This window comes from Cervus canadensis, chromosome 6 (genome assembly GCF_019320065.1).
Source record: "Cervus canadensis isolate Bull #8, Minnesota chromosome 6, ASM1932006v1, whole genome shotgun sequence".
Classification (NCBI taxonomy): domain Eukaryota; kingdom Metazoa; phylum Chordata; class Mammalia; order Artiodactyla; family Cervidae; genus Cervus; species Cervus canadensis.
Genome location: NC_057391.1, coordinates 55476 through 81417, shown reverse-complemented (window position 1 = coordinate 81417; position 25942 = coordinate 55476). Strand labels below are relative to the sequence as shown.

Genomic DNA, 25942 nt, shown 5'->3' with positions numbered 1-25942 from the left:
ATAGATAGGACACTGAAAGATGAACTCCCCAGGTCAGTAGGTGCCCAATATGTTACTGGAGATCAGTGGAGAAATAACTCCAGAAAGAATGAAGGGATGGAGCCAAAGGAAAAACAACCCCCAATTGTGAATGGGACTGGTGATAGAAGCAAGATTCGATGCTGTAAAGAGCAATATTGCATAGGGACCTGGAATGTTAGGTCCACGAATCAAGGCAAATTGGAAGTGGTCAAACAGGAGATGACAAGAGTGAATGTCGACATTCTAGGAATCAGTGAACTAAGATGGACAGGAATGGGTGAATTTAACTCAGATGACCATTATATCTACTATTGTGGACAGGAATCCCTTAGAAGAAATGGAGTAGCCATCATAGTCAACAAGAGTCCAAAATGCAGTACTTGGATGTAATCTCAAAAATGACAGAATGATCTCTGTTCGTTTCTAAGGCAAACCATTCAATATCACGGTAATTCAAGTCTACGCCCCGACCAGTAATGCTGAAGAAGCTGAAGCCAAACAGTTCTATGAAGATCTACAAGACCTCCTAGAACTAATATCCCCAAAAGATGTCCTTTTAATTATAGGGGACTGGAATGCAGAAGTAGGAAGTCAAGAAACACCTGGAGTAACAGGCAAATTTGGCCTTGGAGTACAGAATGAAGCAGGGCAAAGGCTAATAGAGTTCTGCCAAGAGAACACACTGGTCATAGCAAACACCCTCTTTCAACAACACAAGAGAAGACTGTTGAGGGAGACTACATGACTGCCTTGAGGAGAAGGTCCTCACAAGGATCTGGCGAAGGGCCAGAGCTGCCAGGCATGTCTCGATGTTTTGCCCTGAGAAATATTTCCTGCATATATGGCTTTAGGACTGCATGAGAATAGTGCTGAGAATAACAAGCTGGTCTTGAGGAGAGTAGATTGTCTCTTGATCCTGAGAAAATAGAGTCTATGTGTCTCATTAACTTTGTAAACTTGCTGTTATCAATTTTGTACATGCTCAAGCTCCATCCGTGTAACCTTGATTTTTGTAAGCTTTTTCCTTGCTCCCATGCATAAAACGACTCACTGTAGAAGTAAAGTTTTGTCAGTTTCCCAGAAAAGCTGTCCGTGTCCTTTTTTCAGAATCTATTCCACCAAGCCTTCCACAAAGACTCTACACATGGACATCACCAGATGGTCAACACCGAAATCAGATTGATTATATTCTTTGCAGCCAAAGATGGGGAAGCTCTATACAATCAGCAAAAAACAAGACAGGGAGCTGAACTCCTTATTGCCAAATTCGGACTGAAATTGAAGAAAGTGGAGAAAACCACAAGACCATTCAGGTATGACCTAAATCAAATCCCTTATGACAATACAGTGGAAATGAGAAATAGATTTAAGGGACTAGATCTGATAGACAGAGTGCCTGGTGAACTATGGATGGAGGTTTGTGACACTGTACAGGAGACAGCAATCAAGACCATCCCTAAGAAAAACAAATGCAAAAAAGCAAAATGGTTGTCTGAAAAGGCCTTACAAATAGCTGTGAAAAGAAGAAAAGTGAAAAGCAAAGGAGAAAAGGAAAGATATACCCATTTGAATGCAGAGTTCCAAAGGATAGCAAGGAGAGATAAGAAAGCCTTCCTCAGTGATAAATGCAAAGAAATAGAGGAAAACAATAGAATGGGAAAGACCAGAGATCTCTTGAAGAAAATTAGAGATACCAGGGAACATTTCATGCAAAGATGGGCTCAATAAAGGACAGAAATGGTAGGGACCTAACAGAAGAAGATATTAAGAAGAGGTGGCAAGAATACACAGAAGAACTGTACAAAAAAGATCTTCACGACCCAGATAATCATGATGGTGTGATCAGTCAGCTAGAGCCAGACATCCTGGAATGTGAGGTCAAGTGGGCCTTTGGAAGCATCACTACAAAGCTAGTGGAGGTGATAGAATTCCAGTTGAGCTATTTCAAATCCTAAAAGATGATGCTGTGAAAGTGCTGCACTCAATATGCCAGCAAGTTTGGAAAACTCGGCAGTGGCCACAGGACTGGAAAAGGTCAGTTTTCATTCCAACTCCAAAGAAAGGCAATGCCAAAGAACGCTCAAAGTAAAGCATAATTGTACTCATTTCACACTCTAGTAAAGTAATGCTTAAAATTCTCCAAGCCAGGCTTCAGCAATACATGAACTGTAAACTTCCAGATGTTCAAGCTGATTTTAGAAAAGGCAGAGGAATCAGAGGTCAAATTGCCAACATCTTATGGATCACTGAAAAAGCAAGAGAGTTCCAGAAAAACGTCTACTTCTGCTTTATTGACTATGCCAAAGCCTTTGATTGTGTGGATCACAATAAACTGTGGAAAATTCTGAAAGAGATGGGCATACCATCTCTGACCTGCCTCTTGAGAAACCTATGTGCAGGTCAGGAAGCAACAGTTAGAACTGGACATGGAACAACAGACTTGTTCTAAATAGGAAAAGGAGTACTTCAAGGCTTTATATTGTCACCCTGCTTATTTAACTTATATGTAGAGTACCTCATGAGAAACGCTGGGCTGGAGGAAGCACAAGCTGAAATTAAGATTTCTGGGAGAAATATCAATAACCTCAGATATGCAGATGACATCACCCTTATGGCAGAAAGTGAAGAAGAACTAAAGAGCTTCTTGATGAAAGTGAAAGAGGAGAGTGAAAATGTTGGCTTAAAGCTCAACATTCAGAAAACTAAGATCATGGCATCCGGTCCCATCACTTTATGGCAGATAGATGGGGAAACAGTGGAAACAGTGGCTGACTTTATTTTCTTGGGCTCCAAAGTCACTGTAGATGGTGATTGCAGCCATTAAATTAAAAGACTCTTACCCTTGGAAGGAAAGTTATGACCAACCTAGACAGCATATTAAAAAGCAGAGACATTACTTTTCCAACAAAGGTCTGTCTAGTCAAGGCTATGGTTTTTCCAGTGGTCATGTATGGATGTGAGAGTTGGACTATAAAAAAGCTGAGTGCCAAAGAATTGATGCTTTTGAACTGTGGTGTTGGAGAAGACTCTTGAGAGTCCCTTGGACTGCAAGGAGATCCAACCAGTCCATCCTAAAGGAGATCCGTCCTGGGTGTTCATTTGAAGCACTGATGTTGAAGCTGAAACTCCAATACTTTGGCCACCTTATGCGAAGAGTTGACTCATTGGAAAAGACCTTGATTTTTGGAAAGATTGAGGGCAGGAGGAGAAGAGGATGACAGAGGATGAAATGGTTGGATGGCATCATCGACTCGATAGGCATGGGTTTGGGTGGACTCTGGGAGTTGGTGATGGATAGGGAGGCCTGGCATGCTGCAGTTCATGGGGTCGCAAAGAGTCGGACATGACTGAGTGACTGAACTGTACTGAACAGCCCTTCTCTCTTCGTGGCAGGTGGCTTCTGTCTGATTGTGATATGAGGGTATGCTCCTCTCTAATGGCGATGTCAGGGGAGCTTAGCTCTAATCAAGGTAGGGGTCTCCTCTCTAGTTGCAGTGTTGACCTCTTCTTTTTGTGTTATGATCCGTGTGGGAGTTCCACTCTAGTTTTTATTTGCATGGGCAGTTTTCTCTAATTGTGATGTGTGGGGCGACCTCCTATTGACCTGTAGCAGGGGTGTCCACTCTAGTTGTGGCAGTGGTTCTCCACTCTAGATGCGATGTATGGGGTGGGCACCTGTCTAGTTGTGGCCTTGTGCTCCTCACTAGTTGTGTCTGAGGATCAACAATCTACTTGTGGCATGCATTTAATTCTCTAGTTTTGGCAGTCAGGCTTCTCTGTAGTTGTGATGTGGCGGGGTTCTCCTGTCTAGTTGTGCTGTGGCTGGGGAAGTCCTCTCTGGTTGTGGAGTGGGAACGCTTGTCTTGTTGCATCATGGTGTGCAGCTCTTCTCTAGGTGTAGTTTGCTGGCTCATCTCTATTTGTGGCTTGAGGGGCTACTCTCTAGGAGTGGTGTGGAGCCTCCTTTCTAGATGTGTTTTACGAGATTGCTCCACTCTAGGGGCACGGTGTGGGCCTCTCTTCTTCATGTGGTGTCTGTGTGGGCTCCTCTCGAGTTGTGTCGGGGGACTCGGTGTCCCTCTTGAGTTGAGGTGGCGCCTCCACTCGACTTATGGTGGGATGGCTCCTCTCTCATAGCAATGTGCAGGGTGGCTTCTGTTTAGTTGTGATGTGTGGGTGGCTAAACTACCTGCGGCATGCGGTAGTCTCTAGTTGGTGTTGGGTTCAACTCTTAGTTGTGTCAGGTGGGCTCCTCTCTAGCTGTGTTGTGGAGTCTCCTCTCAAATTGTGTTGGGGGGAGCTTTTCTCTCGTTACCTTGTGTTGGGGGGGCACCTCTAACGTTGCGGTGGAGTGTTCCTCTTGAATTGTTGAGGAAGTTTCCTCCCTGGTAGCGATGTGCACAGGCACTCTTTCCAGGTGTGATATGCGCGAGCCTGCTCTCAAATTATGTCGTGGACCCTCCTCTTTAGTTGCGGCATGGGAGCCTCCTCACCTCCTCTCTAGTTGTGTAAGGAGACTTCTGTTTAATTGCGATGTGTGGGAATTCCCTTCTCAAGTGGCGATGTTCAAGGGGCTGCTCTCTAGTTGTGGCAAGATTACTCCTCTCTGACGGTGGTAGGGGGATCTACTCGAGTTGCAGCATGGCACTCATCTCTATTTGTGTTGGAGGGGACCTCTGTAGGTGCAATGTCCAGGGTCTCCACTCCATTTGGAGTGGTGGGACACTCTCCAATTCTGACCAGTGGGCTCCTCTCTCATTGTGGCCATTGGTTTCTCTTGAGTTTTGGTATAGGCCTCTTCTAATGATCAGGAGGGGCCTTGGGGCACCTCTCTAGTTGTGGTATTTCCTCCTCTGGGAGCTCTCTGTGGGGAGGCTGTTCTCTCTACATTGAGCATTGGGGGCTCCTCACTAGTTTCCATGGGGTTGCTCCACTCTGGTTGTGAGATGCTTGTTTCGAGTTACTTCAGGGGCCTCATCTCTATTTGCAGCCGAGTGGCTCCTCTCTTGGTACAATGTGTGGGAGGGCTCCTCTCTAGTTTTGGCAGGGGAATCCTCTCCAGTTATGGCAGCGGGCTCCTCTGTTTGTTACCAGGGGCTCCCTCCTTGCGACAGCACAGAGCACCTGTCGTGTTGCGGTCAGGGACTTGGGGTTTCTCTCGAGTTGGGACAGGTGACTTGGGGTTCCTTTAGAGTTTTGTGGGGCCTCCTCTCGAACTGAGCGGGGCAGTTCCTCTCTAGTAGCAATTAACAGGCTGGCTCCTGTCTAGTTGTGATGTGTGGTAGGCTACTGTATTTTTATTACATGGGGCTCCACTCTAGTTGCTGTGGGGTCAACTGACCTTTTGGTTTCTGCTCCTCTCTTGTTCTGGTTTGCAGACTCCTCTATAGTTGTGGCAGGGGTGGGTCTCCTTTTTAGTTTTAGTATGGGGCTTCCTTTCTCGTTGTGGTAGAGTGCTCCTCTTGCATTGTGGTTGGGGTGGCTCCTCTTGGGAATCCTCTGGAATTGCATCAGGGGGCTTGGGGCTCATCTCAAGTTGCTCTCTCACACCCTTGCACAGACTTGCCTGCTCTCACACAGACTTGCATGCTCTAGCATGCCCTCTCACAACCTCCCACGCTCTCGCATGCCCTCACACGTTCTTGCATGGACTCACACGCTCTTGCACACCCCTGCATGCTCTCACACATCCCCACATGCACTCGCATGCCCTCTCACACTCTCACATGACCTCACATGCCCGTGCATGCCCTAGTACACCATCGCCCACACTCGCACATCCTCACATGCTCTTGCACATCCTCGCATGCTCTCACACACCCTACATGCCCATGCATGCCCTAGAATGCCCTTGCCCATGCGCGCTTATTCTTGCATGTCTTCACAAGCTCTCTCATGTCCTCACATGCACTTGCATGCCTTCACATGGCCGTGCCTGCTCAGCCCTTGAATGTCCCTGCATGGCCTGGTAAGTCCTGCACACCATCACACGTCCTTGCATGGCCTTGCACGCATTCACACAGCCATGCACACCCTCACACATCCTCATATGCTCTTGCACATCATGGGATGCTCTTGCACACTCCTCACATGCCCTTGCACACTCGTGAATCCTCACACACCCTCACACACTTGCACAGACTCACACATAGATGCACATCCTTTTGCACCCTCGCACACCATGAAAAGCCATCTCACACTCTCACATGCCCTTGCACACTTTTGCACAGCTTTGCAAAGTGTTGCACACCATTGCACTTGCTCGCCCAGTCTCACACAGCCTCGCACATCCTTGCACACCCTCAAATGGCATCGCAAATTCTTGCACGTCCTCCCATGCTCTCATAAGCCCTCGCATGCTTTCTAAGGTGAAATAAGTATGCACTTTATATATTCAGTTACTTTTTATTAATCAAAGGAAGAGACAATTCTATATGCACCTACAGCTCTAGAATGTTATTAATGATAAAGCTAAACTTGAAACTTTCAGTAACTTGCATCAGAAGAAAACAAAATTCTTAATTGATGCTTTCAGTAGAAAATAATTCAGCAACACGGAAAACCGTATTTTCACAGCTATTAACACTATTCTGTAGCTCCCCTCAATACCAAGAGAACCTTATGATGAAGACCATGTTTTTGCTCAACACATACAGTATTTGTCCAAGCACCACAAAACACTTAAACCTGAAAAAAGCAGAATTAAGTATCAGAACACTTAAACACATTCTGTTCTTAAACAAAGTTCTGTTAATGGTAAAAGCAAGAACATGAAACCTATGTGGAGGAAATAGGAAGACGTTTTAATAGTTCAGCACTTTTAAAGTATAAGTACTGGGTAAGTAGACTAGAAACAATTAGAATCCAACCCATTAAAGACCATGGCTCCACAGAGTGAGCTGAGCTAGTGAGGGCCTGGCTTGCCCTGGCCTGTGGCGTCACTGCTCAGGGGAAGCCGGGGCTCCAGGCAGGCATGCGGTAGACAGGCTGCTCCCCAAGGAGGACAGCATGCCAGTCGGGGGTGGAGGCAACACCAGAGGGAGGGAAGAGGATGCTCTCTCTCAGGGGCCCTGGGCCCACAAGTCTAAACCCCATGAGGCTAGACAGTGAGAACACTGAACCCCACACTTAGAATCCTCTGTGACACAGGCTCACCTGCTCCTGAAGCCTGTCCAGGTCTGTGACCACATAGACAAGCGGAGTGCTGGAAATGGAGACGATGGGCTTTGTTTCAGAAGGGCCACTTGCTTGGTCTTTGCGATGGCCTTGGGTGATAGAAAGATCTTTTCTGCCAGTTACCAAAGGCTTTTTAATATCCTTAGCACTTTCATTAGAGATGGGCCCGAGTAAAAGCTGAAAAAGGATTTCAGCCATAAGATGTTTCCACCTGCAAGATACATGAGCATGTAACTCAACACAAAATGCCAGCTGTCTACAAAGTATTAAGTGAAAGTTAACTCAAGAAAGAAGACCACATCCTGTCTCTCCAGGTAGGTGTGAAAAACACAAACAGGACAAGCTTTCACCCTATGTGCATTTCCCCTCCTTGACTTAAGTAACAGAAAGAAAGCAAGAGGTCCCGAAACTAAAGGAAAATTAAGATCCAGAACATCATAGGTTTTAAAAAGCTAATTAACTGCTTAAGGTAAACAATTTACTGTATTTACTTAATAAATTATCATCATAAGGATAAAAAAAAGTCTCAACCTCAATTATGCTTCAAATAATACAAACGACATAAGTGTTCTCTGCATAATGGACTGCTACAAGGGAAAAAAAAACCTAAGAGAAGAGCACTTGCATCGAGAAAAGAATGGAATATACTAGGTGTAAGAATAATCACTGGCTGGCATCTTGCTGGGGATGATGAAGCAAGCCCAGGCCGCAGAGAGTCATATCAAGTCCATGGTGTCCCAGGAACTGCAGGATCTTCATGAACAGGTTCATAGGGCAGGGTGCTCTACTGAGACTCCTCTGAGTAGAGGGAGGCAAAGGAGGAAGAGGAGAGGAACTTGGATGGAGCACCATTATCTGCTGGGCACCTTCGTTATCAGTTTGCTGGGCAAGAAATCTCTTTACTCCTCACCTCACAACAAGCACATGTAGAAGCTGTGTTCCTATTTTACAGACGAAGAATCTGAGATTCAGCCAATTTCCCTAAGACCACAAAATTAAAGAGCAGCAGGGCCAAGGTCTGACTTTGACTTGAAGCCTGTGCTGAAACACTCTCCTCCAGTTGACAGAGTGCTTCTGTGTCCATGGATGATGGCTTCTCCATGTTGTCTTTCCTACACTTCCGCTTACGCTCTCTTATACTCATCACCTTGCACTGGCCGGGGTGTGTGTCTATCACTGAGCTGTCTGTGCAGCAGGCATCTCTGAGACCTGGAGCGGGCCTGGTGGGGCCGGGTGCTCAGCACTGGACCACATGAATGCTCCTGTGGCTTTATGCACAAAAACTAATCAGTCATCATAGGCATGTGAATACCTAATACAGCCAAGCTGAAAAGGGTTTCTGAAACAAACGGAAGGTTAATCAACTTTACGACCTTCTAATCTCAGCCATTTGGTGTTTTTCAATTTTCAAATATTAAGGAAAAAATATGCATATTTTTATCATCTTCATTAAAATGATCATCTCTGTTTTATGGTGCCTCTGTATTGGAGGCACCATACAAAGATTCTGGTTTTCCTAAGGGAAAATGAGGTCAATGTGGTGCTTTTCAAAAGGACAAAGCAATGAATATGTGACAACTGATGCCCCTAAAGGTCACATAAACAAGAGTGAAAAGGAAATCCAGTGAAACCGATAGAAACTTGGGAAGTTGGACTATAGCCCTTGCATCAACCTCTCATGACCACATGAGCTTTAAAAATCTTGGCACGTTTAGCTTAACCTATCTTTAATTCATTTCAGTCTTGATTAGGGATGAGCACCAGCCAGCCCTCACTTCCTTGACAAACATGGAGTACCGCGCCAGAATCTGCAGCGTCAGTCTCCACAGATGATGCGCCAGCAGCGGCAAGAACATCTTGTCAGGCCAGCACCTCTGAAGGCTGCTCCACGTTCTATGAGAAGCCAAAAGGCGATATGAGCTCCCAGCTAGAGGTAAAAATGCAGTCAAGGAGTCGCAGCGGAAGGGCTAACAGCTAAAATCTTCAACAGACAAGCCAAGAGTGAAGCCAATGACATTCTGAAGAATCCTATGAGGTCAGCAGAGATTTAGGGAGGTGGAGTGGACAGCCAAGAGGCCTTTAAACGCTGTTTTCTAATTTTACATGACTCCTTCTCCCAGGTATTTGATACATATTAAACATATATAACAATCAGAAGTAATCAGTTAACAGGTACTTTATAATAAAGCAACAAATGTGAATTGGAGTAGCAGTCACTTGCAAGGGTTTAATCTTTGGTTTTGAATTTGTCCTGTCTTCTCTTCCACTCCTGAATATGCTATTTAAATATAGGAAGTCAATTACACATGGCTACTTTTGCAAAGACAGCTGAAAATAAACTTCTGAGGCTAGAAGAGTGCAGTTTAGATGGAACTTGGCCGCACAAAAGGGAGCACAGTGGAGTGGGGCTTTGTGGCTACAGGAACAGCCACCTAGGTGAGCAGGCACCAGGGACACCTAAAGCGTGACTAGATGCAAACATGTCTGGAAAGCGTAGGCTGACCCCAGCCACCCGCCCACTGTCCCAGGACTGAGCCAAGGGCTCTGGAGGCCTGAGGCAGCAGTCCGAGCTGAGAGTCATCCTCTGGAGGGAAGGGACATTCTGATCCTTTCCCTCAGCTTGAGAGGGAAGTGGAGGGTAGCCACAAGGCTACAAAAAAAGGCTGTCACTTAAGCACAGCAGGGGTTATATCCCCTTGACACATTATATTCAGAAGTGAAAATGTGGTCTCCTTCCCGTGTTCTTAAAGCATCCTTTACATCGTCTCTATACAGCCAGAAGCTCTAGAAACCATTTTTAAAAAAAGAACTTAAACTGTTATCTTCAGGGTCTAACTTACTTCCCTGGTGGCCCTGATGGTAAATCATCTGCATGCAGTGCAGGAGACCTGGGTTTGATCCCTGGGTCAGGAATGGCTACCCACTCCAGTAATCTTGCTTGGAGAATTTCATGGACAGAGGAGCCTGGTAGGCTACAATCCACGGGGTTGCAAAGAGTTGGACACAACTGAGCAAGTAACACTACTGGAAGAGAGCAAAAGGTCAAAGTGCTCCCAGGGCGCTAAGGCCACCAAGAAGACTTGGTGAAAGGAATTAGCCCGCTTAAAGATAGCCTCTGTCACTTTGAGGATGTTACCTGGTGCATCTTCCAGGACATCTGTAAGGGCTGCCTCTAAGGATCCTGCTATTTCTCTAAATCTGAGAGAAAAAACAAGAGTGTAAATGGCTGTTTTCTCTGCTTCAGGTGCCTCTCCCCCCAACCTCTCCCTCCCCAGGCAATAGGACCACTCTCCTGCTTGCTTGTAGGGCCAGTGCCTCAGAGATGCCTCAGCAGCCCTGATGCCTGGCCTCCGGACTTTTTTTTCTTACTGAGCAGGAAATAAACTTATCTGAATTACTTGACCAGGAAGCCATTTCTGGCAAGTCCCACCACCTATAATCTGGTAGTCACTTCAGGCCATAAGACTGGTTTTTTCAGTCCTCTTACCTACACTCTATCAGAAGAAAGCAAATGTCCCTCAAACTAAGAAATGGAGAAGCTATATTCTGTATCTTTGTTTGCAGCTTGAGACATACCACTGAAAGTAGGCAGTTAAGCTAGAACAAGTTTCTGCCTGGCGCTCATCAGATGTCTGCTGCCTGTCTCTCGTGCTGCTATCGGTAACTGCATGTCCAGCCTGAGGCTCAGGATCTGCTTTCTGGATGGGTTTTCTGTTCTCTCTGCTGGGCCATTTGTCATTTCATGTCGTCTTCAAACAGCCTTCTGTTTTAATACCTGATGTGGACACATTTTTATGGCTGTGAAATGAAACCGTGTGTGTATTCATTTCCTTAATTAGCTGCCTATGTAGCATCCTGCTTCCCACCTATATAACCCTTCCATGTTCATACTTTCTTTACCATACATTCTTCTGTCACCCACTAGTTCCCTTGCTACCAATAAATTCTGACACATACTTAACATCAATTTACCTAATCCACAATCTTGGTTTTTTGGACAGTACTTATATGCTTTTTAAAAGCAGTTCAGAGACTGATCTTCAGGAAACTGGAGAGTAAACGCAGCAGCACTTCATAGAAAGAGCAGCAGCCCTGCCCTCAAAGGCCCGAGTGGCCGAGAGCAGAGGACCCTGGCCCACCCTGCCTGCTGGAGCTGGCCGCTCCCCACAGCTTCCCTGTGCCACATGCAGGAAAGAACTCAGTGACTGCCCCGTGAAGCCTGCGAAAGGCAAGTCTCTCCAAGCAGCAGGGAGAGGCCCAGAAGGAGGCAGAAGAGCAGTGGAGGAAGAGAAGGGAGCACTGGAGAACCGCAAAGAAGGCGGTGCTCCTGAGCACACTGGGGAGGAGAGGGCAGGGGCTGCCCTGCAGTGACGAGAGCAGACCAGCTCCTGCATTCCCCACAGACCCCAAATCCCACCGTTTGCCCACATGTTAACACACGAAACACAGGAAGGAAGCTTCAGCACAGAAAAGGCCTGGCACCAACACAGCATTGTTCAGAACGCGGAGAACCAGAAGCCACCTTCACAGCCCCAAGGAAGGGAAGGTTTCCGTAACATGCGGCACAGTTCCTACTGAATGCAGCGTGAAGAGAGGTCAGCTGGAAGTTCTGCGGCCATCAGAGGAACAGGTATAACTCAGTGTAAGGAAGGACACAGGATAAAACTGTATGTATGCCACAACAATCTGAGAACCATGCAAATGAGAAAGTGCAAGACACAAATGCAGCAGACCCTTAACATTAATGCCTTTTAAACAGACGTGCAGATGACGTGTGACCAGGTGTGAGATCCCTAAGACTAAAACTGTCTATGTCGTGTGACCCAGTTGTCCCCTCCCTCCCCTGCAGGAGTCCAGCACCAGCCCCTCAAGTAGCTTTGCTGGCCAGTAACTTCCAGGATTGAGGTGTTAGATTGTACTTCTTAGAAAATAAACAAAGTGAGATGTTACTTTGGTGAAATTTGAAAAGTTATGCTATAGTTTTCACATGTATATGGGATGCCATTCTACTCTTGATAGAGGATTTGTAAGACAGGCAACCCCAAATACAAACACTCCTAAACTCTTCCATTTGGGTATGGGGATGATCTGGAGACACACACCCCGTCCCCCACGCATGGCTATCCTGACGCATGGACACAACCTGAGGAGGGTGGAGGGGAAGGAAGGCGCATCAGTACCACACAGACTTCATGCTGTAGAGGAGCTACACCATGCTAAGCATGTGCTGAATGGAACAGAGAGCACACATGTGACCATCCTGGGACCATACACCATTCTAGCAAGAGTTCAATTAAAAAAGACATACCACAGCCTGTAGCATTTAAGGCGCTAATACCCAGCTTCCAGGCAGCCACTGATTTACCTCCATTTGAGACTGCTGGGGGCCCATGTGCATTTAATATCTTTCTATGAAAACTAATGCCTAACCCTACTTTCCAAAACTCTTGGAAGAACAAATGAGGTGTTGACACAATAGGGGATCAGAGACAGAAGGGGTGCCTGTGTGCTCACAGAATGGAGGTGGTGGGAGGGGTGCCTTTTTTCCTGAAGATGATGGGGATGTCGGCACAGAGTCAGACCCGGGACTATCTGATTGCTACTGAGAGTGCAATATTAGTACTGATATTCCTTCCTAGAAATTTGCTGAAACATCACCCTACTGGCGTTTAGGCTTACTTTAAATGACCCTGAAGTGAATCAGAGAGCAATACAGCTTTGACACTAGCCATGTTCGCAAAACATTCTGTTATCCCAGAGAATAAATAACCCAACCACTGACAAAAATCAACCGAATGGTGTTCTATAAAGTATTACTTGAATTTCTTTTTAAGTGGAAGAGCAAATGAACTGAAAACAGGTTCCACACTTCATAACTCAAACATAACTTTTTTAATTTCATCAATTTTAAATAAAACTATTCACAAAGAAAAGTTAAGCAATTCCTTTGAATGATTATGGCTAAACTCTGGTGAAGATTAAAAATGTCTTTCATGCCCCGGCGCCCTGCCCCCACGACTTGAAAGGGCCGGGGCTGCGGCCGCCTCAGAGCCTCAGAGTCGCGCGCGCGGGGCGAGGGGCAGTGCTGAGGAGACGAGCCTGAGGCACGGAAGCTGAGGCGAGCTAGATGCCAGAACAGTCCAGGGAGCTGCAGCGTGGCGGGACCCCGTAGCCAGAGCAGTCCCGGAGCAGAAACGGCCGCTGCCGCCGCTGTCCACGAAGCCCAACCGAACTGGCCATGGCGTTGTCGATGCCGCTGAACGGGTTGAAGGAGGAGGACAGAGAGCCCATCATCGAGCTCTTGTCAAGGCTGGCAGTGACGGTGAAAGCATAGGAAACTGCCCCTTTTCCCAGAGGCTCTTCATGATTCTTTGGCTCAAAGGAGTTGTGTCACAACCATTGACCTGAAAAGGAAGCCTGCAGACCTGCAGAACTTGGCTCCGGGGACACGCCCACCATTTATAACTTTCAACAATGAGGTCAAAACGGACGTAAATAAGAGTGAAGAATTTCTTGAAGAAGTCTTATGCTCCCCTCCCCACCCAAGTACTTAAAGCTTTCACCAAAACACCCAGAATCAAATACTGCTGGAATGGACATCTTTGCCAAATTCTCTGCATATATCAAGAATTCAAGGCCAGAGGCTAATGAAACTTTGGAGCCGGGTCTCTTGAAAACACTGCAGAAAGTAGATGAATATCTGAATTCTCCCCTCCCTAATGAAACTGATGAGACTAGTATGGAGGACATTAAGTTTTCCACACGTAAATTTCTGGATGGCAATGAAATGACACTAGCTGACTGCAACCTGCTGCCCAAGCTGCACATTGTCAAGGTGGTGGCGAAAAAATACCCCAACTTTGATATTCCAAAAGGAATGACTGGCACCTGGAGATACCTAACTAATGCCTACAGTAGGGGTGAGTTCACCAACACCTGCCCCAGTGATAAGGAGGTTGAAATAGCATACAGTGATGTTGCCAAAAGACATCAAAAGACATTACCAAATAAAAGAGGACTTATGAGAGAAATGTCTTCACATCTTCCCCTGACTAAGAACATACTTTTCCTAATAGACTGCTCCTCTTCCTAGAAAGTAGAAACTTTATTTGGCATGAACATGCAGTTATTCCAGATTAGGATAAAGCATAGACAAGGTATAGTAGCTGCCTTGAAATATATATACTCCTAAGCAGTAGTACGTTGAAATTCCTTTACCCTGCCTATATCCCCTAGCCCGTATCCTCGTCTCCTCCAATTTGGAGACACTCCATCACAAACTTTCACTCAAAAATAGTGTGCCATCTCTCTGGAGCCTTCATCACTGGAGTCCATTCACTGTGTATTGATGACAGAACTTTTGAGGTGCACTGTTCAACCGTTAAAATAGTAACTGTAAAAAAATAAAAACAAATAAATAAAATAGTTAAAAAAAAAAAAAAAAGTCTTTCATGGGACTGGCTGAGTTTCGGCATAGTTTAAGACTCAATTACCAGCTTTGAGAGAACCTATGATGAGAGGAGGACGGGCTGAGGCCAGGCTGTGCTACCCTGCAGGGCCCAGAGCTCCAGAAGGCAGAATGACATGACAGTGCAAGATTACCAAGTGTGGGGGTCTGGGGTCTGGGGAAATGACTAGCTAAGAGGTGTTTGGAGGCAGTAAACAGGAGTATGGGCTGTGATGGTTATTAGATGTCTAAAGCAATCTAAGCCAAAACGTAGACTACAGGAGACATGGAAAGTTTAAATATTATTTCTCTACTGCACTCTTAACACTATAAAATGATGCTTCACCATTTTAAATTTTTCTCACAAACCAAAAGGGCTTCTTGCCCTGGCTACATCTTGATCATCATGTAACGATTACATCCCATGCAGTCCATGAGTATCTCAGACAAACAAATCCTTAATTTCTTACCTACATGATAACATAACCTTGAAAAATTAAGTATAAAGCTCAGTATTATATGTAAAAGAGCACCATACTAACGGTTTGACAGCTTTGATTTCATCATTAAAAGAGGATTATATACATTCTCAATCATGGCAAGTCAAGCGATTTAATATATTTCCTTCTCTGTAATTATTCCTCAGAACTCCAGAGAAGGACTGCATCATAATTAATGAAAGCATCCAGCAATTTAAGCAAAAAGCTTGCAAGTCTTTAAAAACCATTCTAACTAATAAAATGCTCTAGTTAACACCATTCTATGGAGGAACTCACTGTGATCTCATTCAAGAGAATCTTTTTCTAGGGGAACATACATTGTTAAGAAGTTATCCTAAATTGCCCCCAAATTGTCTACAGGACCACTTATTGACACTGGTGATATCATTATGCTATCTGGAAGGAAAGTGTCACCATTTTCCAGAATACTCACCAAGATTATAAAGGAAGCCAAAATAATAACTACAATTCTTATACATTGACGGATGGAATCAGCTACAAAGACTATTTCAAGAAAGAACACTTTTCCTGATCCCCTCTGAGGATAAAAATGTTACAGATGAGCAAAACTACAGATGCAGGATAGGCCTGCTATTTGAAGCAAGTGATGGAAGAGGAAAATGGAGAGGAAGGGCTGCTAGGTGAGCAGCTCTCTCTGTCTCTTCACGCTGAATGAAGACATAGCACCTGGGAATGAAGCTGGGCCTGGTCTAGCTCCCTGGAGTCTAGCGTTCTCAGCTTGCTAATGACAAGAGAGTAAAACTTAATCCTTTCGTCATACAGGCCAGAACTTTGGCAATCATGATACTTCTTGTGCGTTTCTGCTCTAAATTGTTTCCCAAGGAATAATATGATGATCTCCAAGAAGGGGCTGTGAGATGGGAGTTCAGTCCATCTGAACTGGTGTTCAAATTCTATTTCAGAAGGGAGGAGGTGATGGGAATAAATTACTGACCTTATTTGAAAATAAACAGGCAAGTTCCACTTATTATTGAAGCTGTGATAGGCAGGATGTGCTCTTAATCTTTTTACACTGGCCTGTGATCCACACTGCCGTTCAAATGTTCTTACAAAATCCATACTTACGGTATATTTCTAAAATAAGAACAAACAGGTGGAATTTTCATTTTAAGGAAACTAACCAGAATCGGGATCATATACTGAAAAATGGAAATCAAGATAAAGATCAACACAGAGAATCACAGGTTTAAGATCTCATTAGGCCCTTACAGGATCTTCCTCTGAAGATCCCCACACTGAGTAATGCCCAAAGTGGTTCTCTGACTTGCTCAAGGTCTTAGGTGGCAAGCCCATCAAGAGACCCAGGTATTCTAAGTCCAGCGTTCTTTAAGTGACAGCTCTCACTCATCTTCTAGGGCACCCCTAACTGTCCACTGGAACCACGAGAGATCACAGATTAAGTGGTATAATTTTCACTGCCTTTCGAGAAGAAGTAGAAAATTTAAAGAAAGGGAAGAAAGGAGGGAAGAAAAGGAAAGCAATTACTCAAACCATGTGAGTAATTACATCATTTTTATAGATGGGACAGCATGAAGACTGACAAGGGGAATCTAGCAACACCACTAAGAGCAGCAGGTAACACGTACTGAACATGTATCATCTGGACACAGTGCTTACAATTCTATTACTTAATTAACCCAGAAAACTACACTAGGTTAACTGCTTTTATTGTCATCTCCCATAGAGATGACACTTCCTCTTCTGCTCAGGCTCAGAGAGAACTGACTCAGAAACAAGGCAAGGAAAGAGAGGAACCAGAAGCCCAGACAGTCAGCAGTGAAAACTGCAGCTGCACGTCCTTTGGCAAGGGCTCTCAGTCCCCAGGCTCTGGGGAGGACACTGCAGGACTTCCTACGTACTTCTCACTGAAGAGAAGCTCCATTCTGGGTCACCAAACCAATCGCCTAAATACGATCGATGCCTGTGATTACATGGGAATTGTAGTACAGTAAACACCATATAGTGTTAAATTCCTTTCAGCTGGTTTGGAGCTGCTGCTAAGTCGCCTCAGTCCTGTCCGACTCTGTGTAACCCCACAGACGGCAGCCCAACAGGCTCCTCCGTCCCTGGGATTCTCCAGGCAAGAACACTGGAGTGGATTGCTATTTCCTTTCCCAGTGCATGAAAGTGAAAAGTGAAGGTGAAGTCGCACAGTTGTGTCTGACTCTTAGCTACACTTACTGAATTCCCTAAGTGTGGTCTAGATGTGAGGGGCTGAGACAAAAAAAGTATTACTCATCCCTTTTGGGGTAAAACCACACCCCTGCATATAATGGATATTAAAAGAATGCAAAAATACTTCTCTCTTCTCAAAAGCATGTCTCATTAACATTGAAAACTGAAAGCATTTCTTGCAAGAAATGTAACCACGAACATTAAGTATTGGTTTAGAATTCTAAAGTCAGTATTTCATCAGAAAGCTTCATGTCTGAGCTGGAAAATCTCCTGAGCCTAACATGATCAATATGATTCTCTAAAGAGGGATGTAAAGGGTCTAAATTGCTAATGCTTAAGACCATTACTTCATTCTGCTTATGGTATCTATTTTTAAAAGCTCTACTTTATTTATTTATTTATAAAGATCTATTTTATAAAGTCACAAAACTCAATGTCACACAACTGGTTGAAAATCATATCACTTAATTATATGGTTCAACATACTGTAACAAGGGTCAAGAGAACAGATAAGTGGTATTTCTGGGATAATAAAGTTCCAAATTTGTCAACTTCACCTGTTGTGAAGTTATTAGGCCCAGGCTCACCACACTCAACTTGTACCTCTCTACACTTTAAAAATTAGTAAGCAAAGCGACCAAGCGCAATTAGAAAAAGAGGCAAATAGAGCTGCCAGAAATGAAAATAATGATAAATTTGAAACAGGTGAAAAGGAATTTAGACACAACTGAAAAAGGAATTCTTGAAGTAGAAGAAAAATCCCAAGAAATTACCCAGAATGTAGCACAAAGAGATGAAAAAAAAAAAAAAGAAAGTAAATTCAGGAAACATGAAAGATAAAGTGAGGATAATTAATTAAGAGTTCTAAAAGCAAATAATAAAGGAATGAGACAGAAGCACAACTGAGTCAATGAGTAAAAATGATACAGAAATGATTTAAAAAACCACCAATCCTCAGATTCAGAAAACCCAACAAATCTTAAATTCAGCAAATAAAAAGAAGTCCACACTAGATAGATCATAATGAAACAGCACACCAAAGTCACCGGGAAAATTTTAAAAGGAGCCAGGGGAAAAAGCCATTATAACTACCAAGCAACAACAGGAAAAACTACTTTAAGTGACAAAGTTCACAGTGCAGAGAATAATACTTCCAGCAAAACTACCTTTCAAACATAAAAGGTATAAAGTTATTTTCAAACAAATATTAACCAAGGGTTTATCATAAAAAAGTGAAATTTATTATCAACAGAAATTCATAAGAGACGAATTTCAGGAGGAAGGAAAATGATCCAAGAGAAAAGGTATAACATCCAAGAAGGAACAATAAGCAAAGGAAATGATAAACGTGGAATAATTTTGAGAGGAGGATGATGGCCATGTTAAAGCAATAAAAGTAATGCCCAATTGGGGGGCACAAAAAAATAAAAATAGAAATAAGACCCTGGTAACTAATATATACTATGGAATGGCATGATTGGCATCTAAGATCTTTGTGCTGCATGGGAGGCTGAAGGACACCAGTAACTTTAAATTCTGTTAAGTAAACACTAAGGTTACTTAATACACAAATAAACGGCGGGCAGAACTTCCAAATCAGTAGAGGGGTAAAAGAGAATAAATGAGAAAAACAAATTCCCGAAAGTGCACAATACAAAGAAGGTGGGAAAGAAAAAAAAAAAAAAGAGAGAGAAAGGAAAAGAAGAAAGAAAAATGGGACAAATAGGAAGAACTAAAAAACCACAAATATATCAATCACTACGATCACTGTCAATTTAATAAATTACCTAATTAATAGACAAAGATTGTCATATTGAATAAAAAAATAAAAGAAACAAAAATCAAAATCCAGAGCAGGAAGAGGAGGAGAGGCACCAAGAGGCTGAGCAGCAGGGAACTGAGCAGGAGATCGGGGTGCAGACTTAGGCCATTTGGCCTAGAGTCTTTTTTTTTTTTTTGGCCTAGAGTCTTTATTCCTCTCCAGTACACTACACAACATCTTTAAAAAACGGAAAATTAACATATGGGTTTCCTTTTGCTATATCAACCATGAAGTCCTTTAAATAAAAAACATGATTTAAAAAAAAAAAAAAAGAAATATCAAGGCCTCCTAATCTTTCAAATTATATAGGACATTTTTATACTACATTAATAATTACAGTATTAGTTATATTATATACTACAATCCAATTACTATTTCTTGTTTTCCTTCAAAGTGATATAGAAGAGTTCTACAAACTTAATTTTTCATTGAAAACAACTATAAAGAGATTTGCTTTCAATGGTCCTTAAGAACTTTTTTAAAATTTACATAAAAAACATCCATATCTAGTCATAACTGCTTCTCGACTGAATTCTACCTTACATTCTAAAAAATATTCTTAGTCCCCAAAGTATCAGAGACTATGACCTGAATAAAATAATGCATGTATTTTTAAGGTAAATGCTGGCTCCACAACTCAGACTGTGATTTTCAATAAACCACAGAACTGTGCAAAAGACTGTGCAAAAAAGACATGATTATCTCAGGTTAACACCTTCAAGAATCAAGACAACAGAGGGAAACGTACCTGGTGAAATGCATCAGGATCCCCAGGATTAAAAAGTGAGGGTTAACTTTTCTTCTAATCCTCGTACTATTTCTGGCCAGACAGAATTCACCAAAAAATCATAGCCGGGAACAGTATTGCCCTTTTCACTGTAAGATAAGAGAAAAATTTCAGTCAAATACACCAGATACATCTACTTACAAAAAGCAAAATTCCACCGCGGTGTTTTAGTAAAATAAAAGTTGCTCGACCTAAAATTTACTTCGATATTTTAAAAACAACTGTATTTGTCAATTATTTTGTTTTTAGACCCAAACTTCTATTTCACTCCTTGATCTCATTCTCACCTAGAACCTGACACATCCTGTGTCCTGACTCCTACAATTATAGCAAACATAGCAGACAGCTGGGGTCAAGGATAATGGAAAACTAGGCTGACTTGCCGTGGCATAGTTTTCTCCCCTTAAATGGGCTACCATGTTTATACACTATCTTGAAAAACCAGCAATCTAATACCACAAGAAAAGCAATCTTTGTATTCAACCTTAACACCACTCAGCTCTAAAACACTGTTAATCACACTAATTTACCAATTACTAACAGCTTTGTGACTCAGCTATCTCTGATTACTTTCAGGTCTAATGTTCTATGACTATTTCATGTAAAATCTGGATTACAACTCTTAATACAAAAAAAAACTGATAACATTCATGGTTTCCATATGCACATGCTCTATTTTGCATTGTCAGCAAAAAGGCCAAATTCTGAGTTTCTAATTCACTCACTTAGGTGAGAGAGAACACTGAGAGAAAATCATGCTCTCAGGAGCCACAGCACCTGAGTTCAAATCTCGGGTCATTTAACCGTGTTTTGGTTTCCTCATCTTTAAAATCATAGGGTCATTATATGGAATAAGGCTTGTAAAGCATTTAGGATGGTGTACGGTTTGTAGAGCATTTAGCACTTACTGGCATATAGTAACTGCTATGTTAATAGTGTTAAATACACAGTACATAAATAAAAAAGGCGGGTTCCTTAAGATTTTCTCTACTTAAAAATCTGTAAATATCTTTAGGCAACACCATCTCACTGACCTACCCACTTTGCTGCATTGTTAACATGCTCTTATATTAAGGTAATTTTCTTTATATTTGATGAGGAAAAGGAGATGCCTATGTCCCACATACCCAGTTCCACATATCATATCATATACTTTTAATCCCAATAAGAACCAGCTCTAATAAGGTATAGGAAGACAGAACAAAATTGAAGATTTTAGAATACAAATGCACATATTGTGAGCAACAATGAATGACAAGATCACCTCATTTCCAAACTAAATATACAATTAAAACCTCAAAAGGAAAATTTAACTCTGCAAGATCAACAGTTAGAAAAGCTAATTTATATCCTCTGGAAAATAACTCCTGAACATCACTGCTATTGCTGGGTATACAGAGCACCCAAAGGCAGATGCTGAGCCAGGGAGGGTCCAGGGCAACAAGAGGATGCGGCGGGAAGCAAAGGCAGATGACCTACCAAGGTACAGTCTAGATACTCAAATTTCTGAGCTTTCTACATGAGTTCTGCCACCCTGAAAACTGTGGAAAAGAACAAACATGTGAGGCATGGAACTTGACATTTCAGGACCAAGACTAGGCTTGTCAAATCTAAGGATCATTTGTTTCGTTACTGTGGCCTCTTTAATTTCACATGATGACTTCTATAAATTCTTACCCCAAATCCAAATCCAACTAAATCTTGACTATTATTACACAAAAGTGGCAAAACAAATCTTCATCTGAAATCATCTAGTGGAAACAGAGAGGGTACTTCCCAGTCAATCAGCACATTTATTCCCCAGGTTTCTCTTTTCAAAAAAAAAAAAAATTTCAAGGCTAAAAATAATTTTAACTCCATGAAGAAAGGGACTTGATTTGCCTTTCTAGTGCTGCAAATTGACTGAGTCTTCCATTTCGCAAACACTGGATAGTTGCTGTCTTAGGACACTGTGCCAGGGGTGGGGAGTATGGGTTGTGTGGGATGGGAGCAAGCTGTTAAGATGGAAACTAGTCCTCAACAGAAGTGAGAGCAACACGCAATCTCCTGCAGAGAACAGGATGAAAGCCAGACTTCAGGATGAAGGTGAGAGGTCTCTTGAAGGAAGTGGCATCTGCATTGGGGCTTCACATGGGATGACAGATCAACAAAAAGAAAGGGAAAGGCAGAGGACTCTGAGGAAAAACACAGACCCACCAAATGTGTGCTGGGGACCAGCGGAGCAAGGGAAGCCCACAGAGTGCCACACACAAGGCCCACTGAGGCCAGAGTGTGCAGGGCCTCGTACGCCGCATCAAGACGCCTAGACTTTCCTCCACACGCAACAAGAAGCCAATAAAGACTTAGGAAGAAGGCAGTGCCTACATATCAGAATTGTGGGTCAATGTGACAGCCGAAGGGCAGGGGGGAAGGGAGAGGGTAGAGGCAGGGAGAGGAGGTGGGCAGATCCTGTTATTCTGGATAAAACTATGACAAAGGCCCGGATCAGGCCAGTGGTGATGGTGAAAGGCAGCCAGGTATTTATGAAACAAAGCTAAAAGTATGGAAATCAGGCAAGAGGAGGGAAAACTGGAGATGACTTTAACCATAATTAATATAAAACTTGTTGAGTTACACTGAATTCATATTTATAAACAGATTACGACGTTAAAGTAATGGAAGGAAACCAACTTTTATTTCACATGTAATTGAGGAAAAAGTACACAGAAAAGGGAAATATGGGTTGTGAATTCACAAAGATGTACCCTTTACCTCTGCCCTACTCATTACAGTTTCCTTCTGAGGCGATGACCCACACCCACCTCATAGTGCCATGCTAACAATTCACTGGGGGAGCGCATATGAACCCGACCCAAAGGAGGCAGCAATAATCAGCAGGCGCAAGTTCTGAGTACGGCTGCTTAAACTACCTTGAGATGGCTCCTCCTGTGACCTCTCGAAGAAGGCGGCAGTGATGGGGAACGAACTCCAGGAGTTTATCATACATGAGCTGGAGATCACTCAGACGACTATCAACAATCTGCTCTAGAATCACCTATTAAATGAATAGCATTTAAAAAAAGCATCTCAAAGAGAGGTATGAATTACACACTACAGGAAAAATAGAGAAAACCTCAAAAGTATGCTTCCTCATGCCCCCTCCTCCCCAGCTAACATGTTTTCTAACAGTAACAGCTATACTCAGAACTAGTTTCAGGATTTGGAAGCACAGCTCTGACCCAGGGGAGACACAGGCTGGGTGACAGAGACTGGCCTGAAGCTGGAAAGCCAAGCACATTTGCCTCCTCCCCTCCCGAGACAGAAAACAAAATAAAATGACACTTTCCCGTAACAACAGCCCCTCCCTGTACTGACCTCGGCCTTTTCTTCTACCATAATTCAGATGAGGGGAAGGCGTGAGACAGAGGAAGATGGAAATATATATTTTATTTTACTTTATTATTTTATCTTTTGTGTTAAGGTTGAGAGTCAAGAGGCTAATGACAAGATAAGCATACAAATTAAAAAAAATTAAAATGTGGCCTTGGTTTATTTAATATGCCACTGAAACATCAAATGTTTCTCTCATTTAGCACATTAGGTTCAGTTCAATGAAAAACAAAGGCATAAGTTAGTAATGATTTTCACTTACTGGGACAGAAATAATGTAGGTAATTTGTCTTTTTCATTCTTATCAAGTTAGGTAAGAAATATAACAGGAAGAGAGGAAATTGACAGATCATTTACTTTTAGTAACGCTAATAAAAGCTGAAAGGATTACTGAAGTTAATCCTTACATTTCATTGTTATCAATGGGATTCCATTTCCCCCATTTATAAATGGGAGGCTTTCATCCCAAAGTCATGGTGAACAGGGCTTTGTGCTTACTGGACAGAAAGAGCACCCACACGGACAGAGGACTGAAGAGAGTCTGCAAACACTGAGGATGGGCTTGTGACTTTTATCAGTTTGAACCAGATGAAGCTGCCGCTTTTGTGCATCAGAAGACATTGAGTATTGGCAACTTCATATGGTACAGTCTACATCCTGGCTGCTCAAAGGCAGAATATGCTTACTTTCCAAAGTGTAACTGCATCCCTGGAGATGAAGGACACTGGATAGTGAGGTTTTGGACTTAGGGTATTACGCTGCTAATTTGCCTACGAAAGTCCTGCATCAGTGACTATTTCCTCCCTCCCACCTTCCTGGCTAAGAGACTCCTCAGTATTCAAGACTTAGGCCACATCTCTGTGAAGACAACCTTCAGCACAGACTTTCCATGGTCAGGGTTTCAGCAGGCTCCCTCACCAGGAACTTACACTGTGGCTTTGGTATCTGCTTACTTGTTCCATTTTACCCACTAGACCAATAGTTAAAAATTCATTTTAAGAATTTAGTGGCAAATAATTTACATACCATAAAACTGACCTAAAAATGTTCTGATACATTCCTTCTCCCTAGGCAAGACCCTCCTCCCACTAAATTAACATGATCCCTGGGCTACAGCATCACTAAAAAACACTGAGAAGGTGCCTGACTCCTGCATGCTGGTTGTAACCACCAGGGACCAACCTTATCTTGCAACTGATGGTACTACAGTAACTGAGAATCTTTACAGAAAGGCCTCTAAACTACCCCTTACACCCAGTAAAGCATCCAAGACAGAGCAAATGCTCTATGAACATCTGCTGAATGAAGGCCTTATTCAACAGTACACAAACCTCATCTATGTACAGTTTCACGAGGACTTGACCAACTGACGCCTCTGCATCCCGTGTCTTGTCAATTGTGGCCTAAGTCCGTAAGCAGTGCCGAATAATATTGACACAGGAAGTCTGAAGACCTTCTAATAGGAGGCCTTCCAATGACTGTTGTAACATGGCTGTAATACCAGCTATATGCTGCAAGAAAGACAGGTTAAAAAGCTCCAGTTGTAATCATTTCTAAAGATCCAAACAGGATCTATCATGTGCGACACTTAGGAGGCAGGGGCCTAAAAAACAAAAACTGAAAGAGAAAATTCAAAGCTAGCTTCAAAATCCTGCAGATCAACAACTATCTGAACAATACAGGCATACCTTGGCGATACTGCAGGTGTGGTTCTAGGCCACCACAATAAATTGACTACTAGCACAATAAAGCCAGTTATGGGGGTTTCTTGGATTCTCAGCAGATATAAAGCGTATGTTTATACTGTACTATATACAGTATATTGAGTTGGCAAAAGCATTATGTGTAAAAAAAACAAGATACAGACCTTAATTACTTTAATTAAAACATGCTTTATTGCTAAAAAATGCAACCATCATGTGAACCTTCAGTAAGCTATCATCGTTTTGTTGGTGGAGGTTTGAAATACTGTGAAAACTACCAGAATGAGATACAGAGATGACAGCACTTGAAGTGAGCAAGTGCTCTTAAAGGGTACTAGCACGGTGACAGACCTGCTTGGCGCAGAGCTGCAATAAACCAATTAAAAAAAAAAGCGCAGTATCTGTGAAACACAATAAATCTAAGGGCAATAAAACAAGGTCTGCCTGTACCAGGTAAAATCAGAATTATTTAGCAAATTCCTAAACACTAAAGTGTGAAAAATCTAAAACAACAGTTACTGGTCTTATTTTGTCCAAAAGAGGCAAGCCTTTGCTTTGAACAGCATGAAACTGTAACTGATTAAATTATGTGGCAATTCTCTCCAACATTTGTCCAGTCAAAAGCAGGCTAGTGGAGACAATTAAAAAGAGTTAATTCCTAAAGGTTTTTAATTTTCAGGAAAATATCACATGATCAGCAATCCTGATGCTTTCATTGTGCTTTTCCATAGCCCCCTTGTTATAAGGTAGAAGCTATAGCATCCTTTGTGCCATGAGCTTTTACAGCATGTTCTAGGACAGTGGAAAACTAGAATAGTTAAGTATAAGCCCCTGACACTGCCAGGCCCCGACCACAGGGTCCAGCCAAGAAGCAAGAGCTGGCCCAGGCCAGTGTGGGTGTTTACATCTCCTTCCCCAGCC

At 43.0% G+C, this 25942-nt stretch overlaps 1 protein-coding gene across 16 annotated transcripts in view; it reads right to left on the bottom strand.

Annotated features, from left to right (window-relative positions):
* Positions 1-6412: 6412 nt before the first annotated feature.
* The window catches only part of LOC122442935 (conserved oligomeric Golgi complex subunit 2-like), a 38513-nt gene continuing 18983 nt past the window's right edge, over positions 6413-25942 (bottom strand). For 4 of the 16 annotated variants that reach the window (XR_006269828.1, XR_006269830.1, XR_006269832.1 and 1 more), the window contains 8 exons: positions 24650-24829; positions 22859-22983; positions 19911-20038; positions 16100-16239; positions 10774-14590; positions 10334-10395; positions 8973-9090; positions 6413-7408 (listed from right to left, as the gene is read on the bottom strand). Coding sequence is in view for 4 of the 16 variants with exons in the window: in XM_043470590.1 (XP_043326525.1) it covers positions 19939-20038 (100 nt within the window). In the remaining 12 variants the exon portion in view is untranslated. The other 12 variants (XR_006269833.1, XR_006269829.1, XR_006269837.1 and 9 more) reach the window with 9 other exon arrangements.